Source organism: Barbatula barbatula (genome assembly GCF_947034865.1).
Source record: "Barbatula barbatula genome assembly, chromosome: 1".
NCBI classification, from domain to species: domain Eukaryota; kingdom Metazoa; phylum Chordata; class Actinopteri; order Cypriniformes; family Nemacheilidae; genus Barbatula; species Barbatula barbatula.
In genome coordinates this window covers 31780779-31800329 of record NC_136766.1, presented here as the reverse complement: position 1 = coordinate 31800329, position 19551 = coordinate 31780779, and the positions used below count along the sequence as shown (strand labels likewise).

At 39.0% G+C, this 19551-nt stretch overlaps 1 protein-coding gene across 2 annotated transcripts in view; it reads left to right on the top strand.

The window, feature by feature from the left end:
• LOC306892099 (phospholipid-transporting ATPase ABCA1) overlaps window positions 1–19551 on the top strand; it is a 105180-nt gene that overhangs the window by 81885 nt on the left and 3744 nt on the right. For both annotated transcript variants that reach the window (XM_079452910.1, XM_079452909.1), the window contains 11 exons: window positions 1002–1117; window positions 1235–1379; window positions 4080–4203; window positions 4292–4421; window positions 4541–4661; window positions 8547–8609; window positions 9175–9281; window positions 11430–11571; window positions 11674–11808; window positions 15245–15348; window positions 15686–15778. In XM_079452910.1, coding sequence (XP_079309036.1) covers window positions 1002–1117; window positions 1235–1379; window positions 4080–4203; window positions 4292–4421; window positions 4541–4661; window positions 8547–8609; window positions 9175–9281; window positions 11430–11571; window positions 11674–11808; window positions 15245–15348; window positions 15686–15778 — 1280 coding nt within the window. The remainder of the gene's footprint in view (window positions 1–1001; window positions 1118–1234; window positions 1380–4079; window positions 4204–4291; window positions 4422–4540; window positions 4662–8546; window positions 8610–9174; window positions 9282–11429; window positions 11572–11673; window positions 11809–15244; window positions 15349–15685; window positions 15779–19551) is intronic.

Here is a 19551-nt window from a genome sequence, read left to right as displayed (position 1 = left end):
CATCTAGAGAGAGAGAGAGAGAGACTTTTCGTGTGAGATTCTCTGTGCAGAGATGGCTTTATTTCTCATAAAAGTGAAGCAGATACACGAGAAGTGAGTTCAAGGGATTTAGGGTGTTGTGTTCAAAACGTTTTTCCTGTGCCAGCTTACGCAGGGACTCTATGTCATACATGTGTTGTTTAGTGCCAAATGCTCTAAAGAAACTTTATGCAGATCAGCGTGAACAAGCATGATATTAGCGCTGAATGCTGTGGTACTTCAGGATGTGAAGGATAAAGCGTTCTGTCTTATTTTACTGGAACTTTAGAGCATCGCTCTATCACCGTAATCCAGGCACCGGAGTCACATCGTAAACATGTGTGTGCACGTCTGTTTTTTCCAGGCCTGCGTTGTTCACATACTGTTATATATTGCGCTTGTCTAACATGATCTAACACGTGCTCGTCTTTCTTGTGTGTCTTTGTTATTTGAATATCACATGGGCAATTCCAGAATTACTTTTTCAGTCGAAACTTGAAATATAAATCCCGGGAGGATGTATTTATTTCCGATATATTAAATCATCTGTTTAAATTGTACTAAACCCCTGATGATGCTACAGTACAGACATCAGAAAAATTATGCAAGACCAAAAGATATGGATGAGTTTTCTCGTTTGATAAGGGGAAAATGTATGGGTTATGGGTGTGACAAAAAGCACACGTACTTTGAAGGATTTCCATGATTTAAAATGTTCTAACCGGAAGCAGTAATACCCAACAAATGGAGAAATTTCATTTTCATGTCCACATTTACGAGGAATATGGATGTGACAGTTCTGTTATGGATGTGACAATTCACTAACTTGCCTATGGAAAACTACATCTTAAATGATTTCAAAACTTTAAGAGTGACATTTGTATGGAATTGCCCATTTGAGGAGTCATTGCTGACATGTTCAACCACCTGTATTGGATTCGCCTCCGTTTACATTGTGCATTTTGTGTCTTTGTGTGTTTCAGTGTAATTATATCGTCCCATGTGTCATTGTCATTGTCATCTTCCTGTGTTTCCAACAAAAAGCCTACGTCTCTCCTCCTAACCTGCCCGCCCTCATCCTGCTGCTGGTGCTGTACGGGTGAGTGTGTGTACTGTCATTGCTTTATAGTGTATCTCTGTATGCTCGAGTTTATGTTCATGTTGTGTGATGCATGTCCATATGTTTTTCTTGTTTTGTGTTGTTGTGTTGTTATAGATGGTCCATCACTCCGATGATGTATCCTGCCTCTTTCATGTTCAGCGTCCCCAGCACAGCCTATGTGGTCCTTACCTGCATTAACCTCTTCATTGGTATAAATGGCAGCGTGGCCACATTTGTCATGGAGCTGATCGACGACCAGGTACACACACAAACGCACACAAAATTCACTTAATGTCCACAGAGAAAAGACGTCTGTCTTCATTGTGCTATTACATATAAAATGTCTCTATATACCGCTGTTAGCCCGAGGCTCTTTAGGACGTATTCATCACAATAAAAGGACAAGCCATTACTTCTATGTAAATCTTAGCTTTTGTTCTTACCGCAGATTATTTTGTTTGTCTCTTGGGTTTCATTTCTTCAACATTGTACGGTTTAGCTCCGCCCACAGCGAAGTTAGTCCGACACCTCATTCCACATAACTGCATATTAAACATCAAATATTCAGAACGTTTCGCGTGGCAGGACATTTGCTTTCATTAGGCACGGACAAATGTCTTTGGAACCTTTAGAAAATTACGCCAATCAAATGGAGCCACCTCCGGGCCTGTTGATCATTTGGCACATTCTGATTGGCTGACTTTAGAGGCCGTCACGTGTGGAGGGGATGGAGGGGCCTAATGTTTCATTCCATTCAAAGTTCAACCTAAAACCGTCCTGCTTCATTTGGGACATTTCTTTCATTTCCAATGATTGAATTACTCTGCAAACGCCATTAGAGAAATCCATCTTCGGTGATATAGCGAGACTGGACAGCCCGGTGTCTCTGTGCTTCTCTCCTTATGTATTCCGTCTCTACACACAATTTTCTCTGCCCTGAGCTAATGTTTTATTTCTAGTAAAGTTTCATGAAGAGGCAGCACTGTTACATTATTGACAGCGAGTCCATTTAAACTTGAAGAACTCTCTTTCTTTGTGGGGCGAGTGTGCTATATAAAGAGCAGAGCAGCAGTGCAAAAATGTCAGTAGTTGGTGTAAAAGTGTCAGGAACAGCAATGATTGTCTGTTTTACACATTCCCACCGCGACAATGTTCAGTCCAATAGCGACTGCTGCCAGTTGCCCCGTCCCTCTCCACAGCAAGCGTCTGTTAGTCTTCTTTCATGTGTTTTACTGTAGTGTCCGAGGATGAGTAATGATGTTTTATTGCCTTACATTTCTCAGAATAATCGGATATCGGTGAAGAAACGTAGAATTGGTTTCATTTCTTGCCCTTGACTACAGAAACCATCTTCAACGTATTGAGGAAATTAAATGAGATTTCTGCATTTGTCTCTACGCGGCTTTGTCAAAGTTCCGATATTCATAACAAAAATGTGTGACGTGTTAATTACCTAAACGCGTCCTAGTCAAGACATGTACTCTTGTTTTCCTCACGCTCATGAATCATGCTCAGTTGATTTATCCCTCATGAATGCAGATTCTTCCAGTTCTGACTGTTATTTTGTGCGGAAGTAGCGTTGAAGTTGAGCTTTGCATCGATTACCATTGTCATAATTGAACAGCGAGCCGCCCTGGTTCGGTGGAGTGTGTGTTTCGAAGAATATGGGTCAGTAAGAATCCTGTGAGATTTCTCTCTCTGTGGTATGTGCCATGATTTATGAGCATCGGTCTCTGAGTTGGCGTGGTAACTGTCCCATGATTCCTGCAGCTGTGCGAGAGTGTGTTTGATGAATCGCACACTGTTGGAGACAGCCCCATTATCTGCTCAACGATATCTGCCCACTTTTGGTTTCACGTGAAAGACGGCGAATTAGAATCCTGGGCTTGATGGAGTCAGGGACGTGAATTCCGTGCTCGGGTTCAGCTCTATGCAACCAGTCATAAATAAAACAAATGCACAATTTTAGTTTAATATGGTTGTCACTTCATCTCTGAGTGCTAAATTCCATTTTGACATGAGAGGGACAGTTCAGAGACCAGTTGCCTCCAGGCGTACATGTTACATTAGATTTATGAAAGGGTTATATGTTGAAATTCATTCAAATATGTCCCATTCATGTGATGTGCTGCACAATGTAATTCCCTTGCGCTTCCAGAGATGACTGAAAACTAATGTATGCAAGATAGAACGTAATTATTTTGTTATTGTTATGAAGTTAGCGACTTGAAGGGATGTGTTGGCATATTTTTTTAATACAAGGTCAAACATTCCAGTAATGCACTGAGATGATGTGCGGATTTGCCTTAAATCCTGTTAGGACTGGATTAGGTTTAGATGGGGAGGTAAAGTTATAGTAACCAGAATTTCGACACGATAATACTCCTGACCGAATTGCCCGTGTCAGTCATTTTTACTGACCCATGTGCCTGTAAAGATTATTGCATGTTGTATGTTCTTTAAACTTCCCTGACAAAATAGCCTTAGAGCAAACTGTCTTTAAAGGGATGAAGGGTTCATCCAAAAATAAAAATTCTGTCATTTACTCACAAATGACTCTTGTCATTTCAAATCTGTATGGCTTTCTTTCTTCTGCAGAACACAAAAGAAGATATTTTGAAGAATGTCGGTAACCGAACAGCAGCGGTACCTATTCACTTCTATTGTATGGACACAAAATCGAAGCAAGTCCATGGTTACCGCCATTGTTCGGTTACCAAATATCTGCAGAAGGAAGAAAAACATACAGGTTTAAAATAGCAAAGGTCAAGTAAATGATGACAGCATTTTTGGGTGAACTATCCCTTTCTGAAAATTAAAAGCAGCATTATTTAACATCGTGTCACATTGAACCCCAAACATAAAAAGCTATAGAGAAAAGATTGCCATTGGCAGAATGATGATGATAATCTAAATGGTTGTGTTAATATCTCCTCTTTCTGTCTGTTTGAATCTCCAGAATATAACACGCATCAATGACATAGTGAAGCAGGCTCTGCTGGTGTTTCCTCATTTCTGCTTGGGCCGAGGGCTCATGGACATGGCCAAAAACCACGCCATTGGGACCCTCTACAAAAATCTGGGTAAGATGTTCACACACTTGAATGTGTATGTTTTTATGTACAGTATGTGTGTCATCTTATCACACTCGCTCATTTTCTTTCTCTTTAGGTGAAGACCGCTTTAAAGATCCGCTCAGCTGGGACTTGGTGGGCAAGAATCTGTTTGCCATGGCCATCCAGGGGGCCGTAATGTTCACCCTGACTATGCTCATTCAGTACAAGTTCTTCTGCAAGCCTTTGTAAGATACTGTATATAGAATCCTCTATACAAAACAACTTGAATATAAATATCTACTTATAGCTTGATATGTCTGTTCAGCATCATGCTTTCTTTACATATATCTTTATAATGGTACAGGTCAGTAAAGACATTACCAACATCTAAAGCAAAAGAGGATGAAGATGTCGCTCGCGAACGTGAACGTGTGCAAAACGGTGGAGCTCAGAACGACATGCTCCGAATTTGTGACCTCACTAAGGTAACTTACACTTGCTTTGAGGCAGGGAAATTCCAGCATTATGGACGTGACATTTTGCGTTTTGGATGTGACATAAAAATGCTCAGAAAACCTATTTTTTACAAATATATTGAACCATCTGTTTATGTTTTACTAAACCCTTGTTGACAGATTCTAAACATCAGGAAAATGTCGGTCTATGAACTAATTTTCTATTTTACAAAAGGGAAATGAACAAGCGTCATGGATGTGACAAAAAAGACATCGTTTTTGGGAGACGTCAAACTTTATAGGATTTCTTTGAATTAAAATGCACAAACCTGAAGCAATTGAAGAAGGGAATCCTGCCTCTTTGTAGAAAATCAAATCGTTACTTTATTAAAATTTTCATGTGTTGATTTATGAAGAATATGTACCGTTATGGATGTGACAATCCTGAAAATGGCACTTACCCAACTATGAAAAATCATGTACTAAAAATAAAAACTTGAACGGAGACCTCACATTGATGTTTAAACCACCAAATGTTGATATCTGTGGTGTTAGCATAGTAAAAAACCTTTGGTAAAACCTTAATTTCTTCATGGTAAGGGTGACATTTGCGCAGAATTCCCCATTAACAACTGCATTTATAACCACAGTAAAATAAATTTCAAATCCTGATGGAAAGTCTGTTTAGGTCTATGTTGGTCGTGGCAACGCAAATAATTGTGGGTTATCTCTAGCAACGAAGGATAAACCTAACCCATCCTCCGAATTCCTGTGAAAGAAGGTCACATTTAGAGTGTCCTACTTGCTTTTCTGAAATGAGACAGCCCCGATGCCTTCAAATGCAACCTCTGGAGAATGCCGCCTTCCGAAATGAGACACAGCAACAGTGAACCCTTTTATGGCATTATATAATCTCAGTGAGAGTCTTCCAACTTTTATATTACTTCAGTGAGGTCCTTTCAGCTTTTATATAACTCCACTTAAATATTTCTTGCTTTTATATAACTTTAGTGAGGAAATCCAGCTTAAACAACATCATTGAGGTACTTCCTGCTTTTAACCATAATAAAGATGGTGAGATACATTGAGATACTTCCTGCTTTTATGTAACTTCACTGAGGTACTACCAGGTTTTATAAAACTTCACTGAGGAACCCTCTGCCTTTATATAACTTCCCTGAAATAGTTACTGCATTTATATAACATCACTGAGGTACTTCCAGCTTTTATATAACTTCACTCAGGTACTTCCAGGTTTTATATAACTTCACTGAGGTACCCATTGCCTTTATATAACTTCCCTGAAATAGTTCCTGCATTTATATAACATCACTGAGGTACTTCCAGCATTTATATAACTTCACTCAGGTACTTCCAGGTTTTATATAACTTCACTGAGGTACTTCCAGCTTTTATATAACTTCACTGAGGTACTTCCAGCTTTTATATAACTTCACTGAGGTACTTCCAGGTTTTATATAACTTCACTGAGGTACTTCCAGCTTTTATATAACTTCACTGAGGTACTTCCAGCTTTTATATAACTTCACTGAGGTACTTCCAGCTTTTATATAACTTCACTGAGGTACTTCCAGGTTTTATATAACTTCACTGAGGTACTTCCAGGTTTTATATAACTTCACTGAGGTACTTCCAGGTTTTATATAACTTCACTGAGGTACTTCCAGCTTTTATATAACTTCACTGAGGTACTTCCAGGTTTTATATAACTTCACTGAGGTACTTCCAGGTTTTATATAACTTCACTGAGGTACTTCCAGCTTTTATATAACTTCACTGAGGTACTTCCAGGTTTTATATAACTTCACTGAGGTACTTCCAGGTTTTATATAACTTCACTGAGGTACTTCCAGGTTTTATAAAACCTCACTGAGGTACCCTCTGCCTTTATATAACTTCCCCGAAATAGTTCCTGCATTTATATAACATCACTGAGGTACTTCCAGCTTTTATATAACTTCACTGAGGTACTTCCAGGTTTTATATAACTTCACTGAGGTACTTCCAGCTTTTATAAAACTTCACTGAGGTACCCTCTGCCTTTATATAACTTCGCCGAAATAGTTCCTGCATTTATATAACATCACTGAGGTACTTCCAGCTTTTATATAACTTCACTGAGGTACTTCCAGCTTTTATATAACTTCACTGAGGTACTTCCAGCTTTTTTAAAACTTCACTGAGGTACCCGCTGCCTTTATATAACTTCCCTGAAAAAGTTCCTGCATTTATAAAACTTAACTCTGGGACATCCTGCTTTTAAATGATTCACTGATATAGTTTCTGCTTTTATACAAGTTCACTGAGGTACGTCCTGCGTTTATCTAACTTCAGTGAGGTGCTTTCAGCCTTTATATAACTTCACTGAGATAGTTCCGGCTTTTACATAAGTTCACAGATTCAAAGAGGTACATGCGTATATAGAACTTCAGTGAGGTACTTTAAGCTTTATATAAGTTCACTGAGGTGCTTTTAACTTTCATATAACTTCACTGAGGTACATTCTGCATTAACTCTTTCCCCAGCCTTTTTTTTAAGTTGCCAAAACAGCGCCAGCATTTTTTAACATTTCCACTAAACTTTGATGGCTCACAGTACATTTTCTATAAAGAATACATGGACAAACAATATATAAAATGAAAGAACCGAGTCTCTGCTTTTAAACTTAATAAACGGTATTCTTCTATCTTTATGTCTTCAGATGTGTGTAGGTTTCTTAAAAATGCATCACTTTGATTAGACAGCTGAGATAATTAACATTTTTGGTCATAGAGTAAAAGATTAAAAAGAGATAATATACGTTCTAGGTAAAGAGATGCTGTACTTATTCCAAAGGTGTGTAACTCGTCAATGGCGGGGAAAGAGTTAATATAGTCTAATTGAGGTAGCTTTGAATTCAATAATATATAGATATGTATTAAGCAGGAGAGTTTGTGGGGTTTTATATCTGAAGCACTTTTTAGAATTTGAAAGAACAGCCCTTTTTTACAATATTTAGTAGCCCGTTTTGTTTGTGTCTTAAAATGTCTTTCAGCTCTGAGCTAAATTGGGCAGGGAGCAGCTGTCTTTACTCAAGGACAAGTGTGTGTGTGTGTTTATCAGGCAGCTCAGCGGGTTTGAATCTGTCGTTGACAGCGGACAGGAGTGTTAATGCATGTGCCTCCGATGAGTCGAATGATGTGTGTATGAATTAGATCAATTACGCACTATGGTAAGGTGGAGTCGAATGGTTCCAAACACAATGATCATAATAAGTTTTAAACGTATATCCTTAGAAGCAGTCTGTCCTGTTAATCATAGTGTGGCGATCAGGGCAGGACGAGAGCCGTGGGAGAACGGCGCAAGCCCGTTGAGGCAAGTGATAATGAGCAACGGTCTTGCATCTCTCACGGAGGAGCTCCGGAACCACAAGAGAGGAGCAACAACAGGGAAGGGCGAGAGAGGACGAGGCCTGGACGTTATGTTATGTTTTATTATGTTTGTGTGGCCGGCTGTCGTCCGTGAGGGAGCTGTGTTACTTTTGTTTTGTTGTTTATTTGTTATATAAAAATCGGTGTTACGTTCGCCGGTTCCCCCGTTTTTTCATCGAACTGTGTTACACATAGTTACAAGAGTTTCAAAGCGTCTGACTACCTGACAGCAGTGAATATTCATCTGACGTCTCTCCACACTAAATCCCCCTCTAATTCGAATTTACTTCATTTCATCCAATTCTGTGACCGCTTAGATCTTGAGTCTTTTCAAGGACAACGGCCAGATTTCCATTAGAACTGGGTGTGCAGCTGAATGTGTGAAATGTGATCTTGAGCTGGTTGTCTTAGCAGGACTAACAAATTCTTTCAGCTTTTGAAGTCATTTCTTTTTCTATTTTCCCTCTGTCTGTCTGTCTGTCAGATGTACCGGATGAAGCTCACTGCAGCCGTGGACAAAATCTGTGTGGGCGTTCCTGCTGCAGAAGTAAATCACACAACACATTAAAACATGCGTTTATTCACATTTTAATTGACTAACAAATGGTCAGTGAAAGTAAGGATTTAAAGGAAAAACTATTTGTAATATTTGTGCAAATGAAAAATGCAAATTACAGAAAGTTTGTTAATGGTGCTGTGTGTGATATTTAGGAGGATCTATTGACAGAAATGCAATATTATATACATAACTATGTACCTTACATAATGAAGCATTATGTTTTTATTACATTAGAATGAGCTGTTTCTATCTACATACACCGCGGGTCCCAGTAGCCCTAAATGGGCAAACTGCTCTACAGAGCGCTTTTAGCAAATATGTTATCACCTAGCAAATCATTGTAATCCTGTGTCAGTCACCGTAGTAGTGCATTTAAAGGGAGGGGATGGAGTGAGCCGTTGTTTGCAATCCGCAACCTCACCACTAGCTGTCGCTATAATCTCCACATTGCTCCTTTAACACTGATTTTCACCACCTTCATTTTGGGTTCAGTTTGTAATTACTGAAAAACTGAAATACCCTAAAATGTAATCTGTGTTTGTTTGTTTTAAAGTGTTTTGGTTTGCTGGGGATCAATGGAGCAGGAAAAACTACAACATTTAAAATGCTAACTGGAGACATCAGCCCGACAGGAGGTGACGCCTTCCTCAATGGAAACAGGTACAAACACTTATACTATACTGTTGACTTAGTATGTTACGAAAAAAAAAATGTTTTTACAACATTACAACCAATCACATTGTAGCGATAGGTTTAATGGGTTTATACATTGTAAAAATGATGTGCTCAATAGGTCATGTTTCCATGATTTTCCATCACTTTATCTCATCAAAATAATTGAACTTCAGCTTGATTTTAAAACTGAAATCTGATTTGTGTGTTTGTTATGGTCAGGGTTTACTTTAGGATTGTTTTTTGACAAAAATGTTCCAAGAGCTTGTCTCCAACACAAAAAGAGCATTTATTGTTATCAAAATAAGCTTTGAATGGTTTGAAATCAGGCATTACAGTGAATTTGATTGACCGAAACAGCTTTTTGATTTTGACCTGAGGGTAGAAGGATTCCGGGTCAGTCATTTAGCATTGCTTCTTCTAAGATCTTCCACTATCACTCCCTTCGAATCAGCCAGGAACCTCTGAGTCATATTTGATGAACAGCTGTCCTTCAATGATCACATTGCAAAGACGACGTGATCATGCCGATATGCCTTATTCAAGTTAGGCCCTACCTCACTGAGCATGCGGCACAACTCCTTGTCCAGGCCCTGGTAATCTTAAGGTTGGTCTACTGCAATGCTCTCCTTGCTGGTCTTCCTGCAAAGGTTATCAAACCACTTCAGCTGGTTCAAAACGCAGCAGCACGCCTCATCTTCCAACAGCCCAAAAGAGCTCATGTGACACCCCTTTTCATCTCTCTCCTCTTGTTACCGGTTGAAGCCCGGATCAGATTCAAGTCACTGATGTTTGCATACAGGGCTATCACTGGATTTGCGCCGGCATACTTTCACACCCTACTACACTCCTACACCCCATCAAGAACCCTGCGTTCAGCAAACCAGCGGCGCCTTGTAATGGCTTCTCATAAGGGCACTAAATCCATTTCACGCTCATTCTCCGGTCAACCACATCTCTCACAACCTTCAAAAAACTACTTAAAACACACCTCTTCTGTGAATACTTGACAGACAAATGAAAAAAAACGTACACTAACCCTCTTCTCTCAACAGGTAGTGGTCTAGCTTTTGTTGAAACTAATTACTTTGTATTAGCACCTATTGTACTATTGGTCTTTGTATGACATATCGCTTATTGCTCCCCGAACTCTTTGTAAGTCGCTTTGGATAAAAGCGTCTGCTAAATGACTAAATGTAATGTAAGATGTAGGTAGGAAATGGTCATTCAATAATGATCTTCTCAATGGTGACCCACACAAGCACACCATAAGCACTTGACTTTTCCTCCGTCCAGCCGCTTTGACACGTCTGTCTCCTGCTCTTCTTATCTCTCTCTCTCTTGATGATTTAATCTGTGAGACACCCACATGAACATAGACTTCAGAGAGATGATAAATCAGAACAGACATCATCCTTCCTCACTGTCTTCAGTCCTTAGCGATTCTCATTCCCGCTTCGTCTCTGTTTGTCCTTCTTTCTGTCTGAAACACGAAAAACGTTTCCGAGAGGCGGGGACCAGATCTGTCAATCATTTCGGGGTTTACTTTTCCAATTTCACATTCTTCCTGTTGTCCTAGGGATGTGTGTGTGTGTGTGTCCGTCTGCTAAGCTTTCATTAAATGCAGTGATGCGCTTGTAAACACTGTGTCACTTGTCACCTCACAGTGGAGACAAAGAGGATTTTCATTGTCTCGCTCTTTTTGACACACACACTTTTAAAAGTTTCAAAGTTTATGCGAGAGCTGACATGCGATGACGTGAGTATTTTTATCCCAGAGGTTGGTTTGGAGGCATCTTCGAATTTGCGGTGGGTTTGGGAGATGAACAAAACACATTGGCACAATAATAGTGTGTTGCTATGCGGTTGCCAACGTATTCTAAATTATTTTCATACTTTCTGAGTTTCATATTTGCATAGTTGCTCTTTCTGAAATAGATGATGTTATCTTTGAGCTGTTTATTCTAATATTACCCCCAATTTTTATTGGTCACACCTCAAGTTTCATGAAGAGATGTGAAGAGGAGATGAGATGCACTTTTGCGCATCTGAAAAACAACTGATGGCCGAACATGCTTTTATCCATGAAATCTTGTAAACACAGAAATGGTTTGAAATTTGTGTTTAATTTTCCAGCATCCGCACTGAAATGCAGTTGGTTCAGCAGAATATGGGATATTGTCCTCAGTTTGATGCCATAGACGAGCTTCTGACGGGACGAGAGCACCTGGAGTTCTACGCTCGACTACGAGGCGTTCCGGAAAAAGAGGTCGCCATGGTAACGCAGACCTTCATCTTTATATCCAAGCTTGTCTGTCAATATATGTCTGTCAATCACACAAAGTCAAGATGTAGAATTATATTCTCTCTCTTTTTGGAGGTGGCTGAGTGGGGCATTCAGAAGCTTGGCCTCGTGAAATACTCGCAGAAATCTGCAGGAACCTACAGTGGTGGGAACAAACGCAAACTGTCCACCGCCATGGCTTTGATTGGCTGTCCTCCTTTGGTCTTCCTCGTAAGTCACACCCACTATACCAAACACACCACATCAACTGAAACTGTCACACAGTCAGGACTAAAGTATTTAATACAGTTTATCAATAAATTGTAGTAACAGAATTCTAAAGTGTACTTTATAGTACTGAAGTATGGAATGCAATCATTTGTTCAAGTTGACTACACTTTTATTTTGGCGGATCATTGTGATGACGTTTGGGTGTGTTTCACAGTAGCTTTTCTCAGAAGGAACAGGAAAATGTGTGTTAAGTAAACTCCCAGAGCAGCTCTGGACATGTTTATGTCTATATAGTAAGCTGAAAAGTTCTAAAGTGTAGTACAATCAACCGTATCACTCAAGGAGATTATATATTTAAAATCAAAATGGTCAATTCTTTAGCCCTGTTAACACCGCCACCGACCGGCAGCGACAGAGCATCATGATATCGTGCATTTCAGAGGTAGCTGAATCTGGCAACACGAGTGTCAGTGACCATTGGCAACAGGAAGTGGGCTAGTCTAATTACACATTAAGACAAGTTGACAATTGCTCAACTTTATGCAAATGATGAGCGACTTTCAGGAGCCACTTCCAATCGGAGTAAAGTGCTAGAGACATCCATCTCCCGCCAGTTACTGCAGTGTTTGCATATAACTGTTACTAGGGCAACCAAAGCTGGGAATGGCTTCTTACAACATAGCAAGAGACGTTTTTTACATGAATCGCCACTCCATGCTCAATGATGTCAAAACTAATAAACTGATTTGTGAAACTTTGCAAATTTATTAAAAATGGAAAACTGAAATAAGTATTCATACCCTTTTCTGGGACACTTGAAATTTAGCTCAGAAGCATTCTTTTTGCTTGTTGATGTTTCAACACTTCGAGTGTATTTAATGGCAAATTCAATTTAGTAAGTACGATTTGGAGAAGCACATACATCTCAATAAAAGGTGCAACTGCATATCAAAGACATGAGGTCAAAATAACTGCCAGTAGAGCTATGAGACAGGATTGTATCTAGACACAGATCTGGGGAAGACTCCTGAAAAGAATCTGCTGTATTGAAGGTTCACAGAAGCATGTAGCCTCCATTTATCCTTATTGAAAGAGGTTTGGAACCACCCGATCTCTTACTTGAGCTGACCTCCTGTCCAAACTGAGCCATCAATGCAGAAGGGTCTTGGTTAGAGCATTGATCAACAAGCTGATAATTTCTCTGGTTGAGCTCCATGATCATACTGTATATGGAGAAGGACAAACATCACTGCAACGCTCCACCAGTCTGGGCTTTATGGCAGAGTGGCCAGACTCAAGCCTGTGCTCAGTGAAGACACATGAAAACAAAATATGCAAAAACGTACCTTTCAACGAATCTTTCAAACTGTCAGAAACAAGATTCTCTGGCCTGATGAATCTCAGATTCATTCATCATGTCTGGAGAGAACCAGGCACTGCTCAACACCTGTACAATACCGTCTCAACAGTAAAGTGTTGTGGAAACAGCATCATGATGTGGGGGTGTTTTCAGCTACAGGGACTGGGGCATTTGTCTGAGTAGAAGTAAAAAGCTCAATGGCACAAAATACAGAGATAATGATCATGAAAACCTAGCCCAGAACATTCAGAACCTCAGACGGGGCAGAAGGTTAATTCTCCAACATGACAATGATCCTAAGCACACAGCTAAAACAATGCAAGAGTGGCTTATGGATAACTCTGTCTTATCCATGAGTGGGCCAGCTAGTGCTTGGGCTTGAACCCAACTGAACATCTCTGTAGAAACCTGAAAATGTCTGTCTACTGATGATCTCCATCCAACCTGACAGAGTTTGAGAGGATTTGGGGAGAAGAATGGAAGAAAATTGCCAAATGCAGACGTGTAAAGCTTATCAAATCATATCCAGTCTCTAAAGGTGCTTCAACCAACTACTGAGTCAAGGGTATGAATACTTATGCAATGTACTTGATAAGTTTTATATTTTTAATACATTTGCAAAGTTCTAAGTCACAAATCAGTTTTTTGTTTTGACATTATTGTGCATGGAGTGTAGATTAATGTAAAAAAAATTTAAGATAAGGCAGCAACATAAAACAAAGGGGGATGAACACTTTTGCAAGGCACTGTAGGTGATTTTGCATAAAGGTATTTATAACGACTACATATAAACCCCAAAGCAACTGTTCGCTGTTAGAATGAAAAACATTATCTTTATAAATTGTTTCACTTCTGAGGACACTACCAACGGGAGGTTTTGTCAGATTTAGCTAACTTCTGCGGACAGTTTTGTCCACAAAGTAAAGCTAAGTACACTCGCGCGCACATACACATGCACTCGAGTGAACGTCCTTGAGGATTAAGGATAAAATGAAGAGCGGAATAATGATAGAGAAGATTAAAGAAGAGCAGAACAGAGGGCTGAAGGTGACTCCTGGGACATTTTCAATGTATTTCCAGCCGTATTTGAAATTCCACACACACCCTCGTCTGTTTGCTGGCATTAAAATCTTATTCTGCCTGATGGAGGCTCATATGAAATAATCTGCGTTCGTAACCTGCCGCAGAACTCCTCATTCACTTGCCGACGATGCTAATTAACGGCTGAATTACAGGCCTAGCGTTCACCGCGCGTCCGAGAATTGACAAGGAGGATTGTGTTCTTTCATCCGTTTCGTGATTGTTCGGTGATACAGAGGTCAAGGGTCGCCTGTGAAATGTGCAGCGCTAGTGACTGTTTGAAATAGCATTCAAACCTGTTTTTAATATAAAGTAGCTAAAGCCTGCTTAACAAAATTGCTAAACGCCATTATGCTATACAGCGCTATTAGCATATTCATGATGACATTGAGTCGTATTGGAATTCTGTTTACCGTGGCACTTTGTTTTGCTCTTAGTTTCTGTTGACAGACAAGAGAACAAGTATGAAATCGTGACCCATTAAAACTAGGTGCACTAGCGTATACTGAACAAAGGTACAACATTGATTGGTTTGTTGTTCAGAGTCACTAAAGCGGTCTTAAAAGTCACCAATACTAAAGTCAGTAGATAAATTGGCAACACTGATTCTACATTCCCTACTTTTACTGTTTCTGCAATACAGTGTTATGTAACAGTATGCATATTATCAATATGCATGTGATGTCCGGATGATGTATTACATTTGTCAACATGCAGCGTAGAGCACATCACATACTCCATCTCACAACACAGTGCATTTTCTTTCCCTTTCCAGTGTGACAAATAAACCAAAAACAATATTATTACAGTTTTGCTCTGTGTAAAACGATAAAAACATGTATGCTCTTAAAATAGTAAGCAGTACACAGTACTATAGGATGCATTAAGCAGCCAGCATCATGTGTATTTGTGTTCAAGGGTTGAGTGTTTTTCTTGTCAGATGACAAGATATATTTGTGTATATTTGTAATTTTTCTGTTGTTTGCGTGTTTGCAGGATGAACCCACCACAGGTATGGACCCGAAAGCCAGGCGTTTTCTCTGGGACTGTATCCTCAGTGTCATCAAAGAGGGGAGATCTGTTATACTCACCTCACACAGGTAACACACACACACACACTGAGTGTGTTTTTCCACTCAGATTTTCGGAAAACTTTTGTCATGTTTGCGTGTTAAATGCATCAGAAAGCCAATAGGCGTGACGTCTGAGAACAGCTAGCTCTGTTTGAGGACGTGCTAATGTGTCTATTTGTCTCGCAATTTGGCTGCAAATAAGATTGTTGCTGTCATTTTATCTCGGTGGCTGTGAACGACTTTCATGTGCTTCATAATGTGTTTGAATTGTGGTTAGAGAGGAGCTTCACTGTGAGGAACATCCAAAATGAGCTAAAAACAACCAGCGTTAATCCTATGTAATGCTTTCTTTCTCTCATTTCAGTATGGAGGAATGTGAAGCGTTGTGCACTCGCATGGCCATCATGGTGAATGGCCAGTTTAAATGTCTGGGCAGCATTCAGCACCTTAAGAGCAGGTGAGTTTGTGTTGTGTGTTCACTTTTTAGACTGTGGTCCTTGTTGTTCCTACTAGAATAGATGATTCCCCCAGCTGTGTCTGGTTCCTCCCAAGATTACTCCATCATGTACCTTTTTTTTGGCTTGCCCGACACAGTATTTACAGTATTTGACTAAACTCTTGTTGATAGAGTCTAAACATCAAAAAATGTATGTCTATGAACAAATTTTCTATTTTAAAAAAGGGAAATAAACATGCGTTATGGATGTGACAAAAAAGGACGAGGTTTTTGGGAGACGACAAACTTTGTAGGTTTTCTGTGACATAAAATGCACAAACCTGAAGCAATAATACTCAATGAATGGAGAAGGGATGCCTCTTTATAGAACATAAAATAGTTAGTTTATTTTCATGTGTCCATTTATGAGGAATGTGTAGCGTTATGGATGTGACAATCCTGAAAATGGCACTTACCTGACTTATGAAAAATCACGCAATAAAAATAAAACAAAAACTCGCATGGATATTTGAACCGCCAATATGTTAATATCTGTGCTTTAACCATAGTAAAAAAATTAAACGTTGGTTAAAACTATATTTTTTGACGGTAAGGTTGACATATATAAATTTATATATATTATTTAATATGTTGCGTGAGAATGTATCGTCTGGAACGTTGTTCTACAACTAACAAAGATCCAGGATTACACCTTACCAGGCATAAATGCTGCGACTGTGAGAGAAATAAGAGCAGGGAGGGTAAACATAAGAGAACAAAGTGATGTCATTAGTTCATCAGTAGAAGTAATCAGAAGTGTTAGACATAATTCAATGTAATTGAGACTTATGAAGAGCAAAATCGGAATGTCAAGTCTTGATTGTAAATGTGATGTGGAGTTGGGGATGGAGGAGGGTCATTTTTTGATGAGCTTCATAAACTGCTGATAGCTGAATTTATTTTAATCGGACTGGAATTGACACAATACATGCAGTAATGCTGATTAAAAGCAAGACTGGAGTGCTCTTCTTCATTTTTTTGCGGGGCTTTCTTTATATAATTCACTGTCTTTTTCTCCGTTTTGCGCTGTAATGAATGATTCTGGAGGTGTGTGCATTAATGAGTGAAGAGGAAATTAAGAACTGCTCTCCCGATCCATCCCTCTCTCTCTCCCCTCGCTCATCTTTTCTTTTTCTTTTCACGCTGTCTAATGAAGCAAAGCATTTCTCCATCATCCCATCCCTCTCTCTCTCTCTCTCTCTCTCTCTCTCTCTGTCCCTCTCGGGACGTTTTTCATTTTGCCTGATGTGTGTGTGTGTTTATTACATCGCTTTATCTTCCTCTGTGTCCTTTCTTCCTCCTGTGGCGTGTTTCTGCTGCCATCTTAAGGGCAACATCATTCCCGCTGTACTCCCATTTCCAGACTCCCTGAGTCACGATCATTGAGCAGAGGACATCTGTATTCGATGTACAGTGATTTTTGACGTTTTGCATCAAAAACGTTGCGTCACGTTTGACATTAGGGGTTTACATTACACGATAAATATTCATCCATAGTTTACATGAAATACTTTTACAAAGACGTCCTCGTATTCATCTGAAACTATATCACGCAGACTGCACAGAACATCATAAAAGACTTGATTATTTATAAAAAATATAATAGTTAAAGCTTTGTAGATGTTATTATTTATTTATGTAACGTATATACTATTTTAGCAAAAAGATATGTATGTGCATTCATATTATGTGACCTGTGCTGCAATAATGATATTGTAATGGTCAGGTGACCTGGATCCACACACACACACACAGTCCATTATCATTGTGTTTTTATTGCTTTAAGAGCGAGCGCTAACTCCTACAAAATCATAGTGATGCCGAGTGTGTTCATAAACGTAAACTTTTAAGTAAACACATCCGCCTCTATCAGCCCCTAAATAAACAGCTGTCCAATAAAGACGCCTGTAAGACTGTCAGTCACCAATCAAATCGCTCCATTACTGGAGTCACGCTGCACTTACGCGAGTCTATGCGATTGTCTCATCCACTTAACTCTGAGCCTATGTGTTTGTGTAGAACGTCTGTGTCTTTGTTCTTTAACAAGAAGAATAAAAACGCCTCTAATGCACCGCGGTAATGCAAAGAGGCAAGAACGTTTTTTATAAGACCTGCTACGTTTTCATACTTTTCTCAGAATATAAATTGGCACATGCTTTATCACACATATTCACTGTGTCTGAGGGAAACAACACATTTATGCATTCTTTGTTTTTCTCTGCTGTTTGTTCCTTATAGAGCATTGAGCATAGCAGGGTGAATTTGCTTTGTTAAAGGGACAGTTCACCCGAAAATGAAAAACCATGTCATCATGTGTTGCGAATCTGTATACATTTCTTTATTCTGATGAACACAGTGAAAGATATTTGGAAGAATTCTTGTAACCAAACAGCTCTTGGTCACCATTGACTATTATAGTATCAAATATTTCTTTACAAATTTCTTCGTTCTGTTGACTACAAAATAAGATATTTAACGTTTCTGGGACACTATGACTTTGAAATTTTTCTTATGTAAGATCTATTTTCTGTCCTGATAATGGTGCAAATTTGTCACATTTTTGAGAACTGAAAATTGTATGTTTGCCTTGTATATAAAGCCCAATGGGAAACCCCCGGTGCCTGCATGGAAATGGTGGAATAATGGTGTTATTTTCTGCTGAGAAGGGCAGTATGACCTCAGCAACTATATTAAGACTGACCTGTATTCCACAGCATAAAACACACACACACACACACACACACACACACAGATACACTGATGTAGGACATTAAAGGCTTATACACGTTGAAAATAGAGAATACGAAATGATTTAGGAGCTTTAAGTACAACATGAGAAGACTAGTTCAGTCAGTGCGTGCCGTGCTGTAGACACAGATGTCTCCTGGGTTCAGCAACATCAAACAAGATTTGGATTCTACATTCCAAAATAAACTTCGAAATGTTCAGTGTTTTAAAGTTATTTTCGACGGTTTCATTGGATGCACTCGTCTGGCCAAAAGTACATTTTCTAAGCCATAATAACTTAAGAAATACAGCTAACAAACACAATAAAAACATGATAACATGATAAAAAACATGATTTTTGAAAAAATTCTGATCGGATCTCATTTTGGAAACAAACTCGTATATCTCTATAATTTTATTGTATATTAATTGCGTTCAATTAAATTAAAACATTTTATGATTCTATGCCGAGTTAAGTTTGTTTATGTTGTTGCCGCTGAAACCGTCTGTATAATGAAACAAAACCGCAATTGCCGTTGGTTACCTTTCAGGTGTGAAATATGAAAAAGCTGATCACCCTAAACATTCTCTCATTATTGACTAACCCTCTTGTACAATATAAGACTTGTTTTACACAAACTGACTGAAATTTGTCAGCTCTCTTTGTCATGCCTTTCTTTGCTCTCCAATTTTATGAAGTTCCAAAATGCACATCCATCATAGATGTAATCCATACGGCTCCTATGACTTAATAAATGTTTTCTGAAGCAAACAATGGGTTTGTGTAGGAAAAATATTCATACATCAAACTTATTTTGATAAACTGTAAACATTGGCTTCCTGCTAGCGACTGTACATGTATTAAAAAGAGAATCAAGTTCTCTGACCTCACACAACATCATTAGAATCTTAGAATTAACATTAGAATGATATTGTAGTTGTAGATTTTCAAGATGGATAACAAACATCTTTCGGAACGGAACGCAGGATAAACATCAGATTATTTT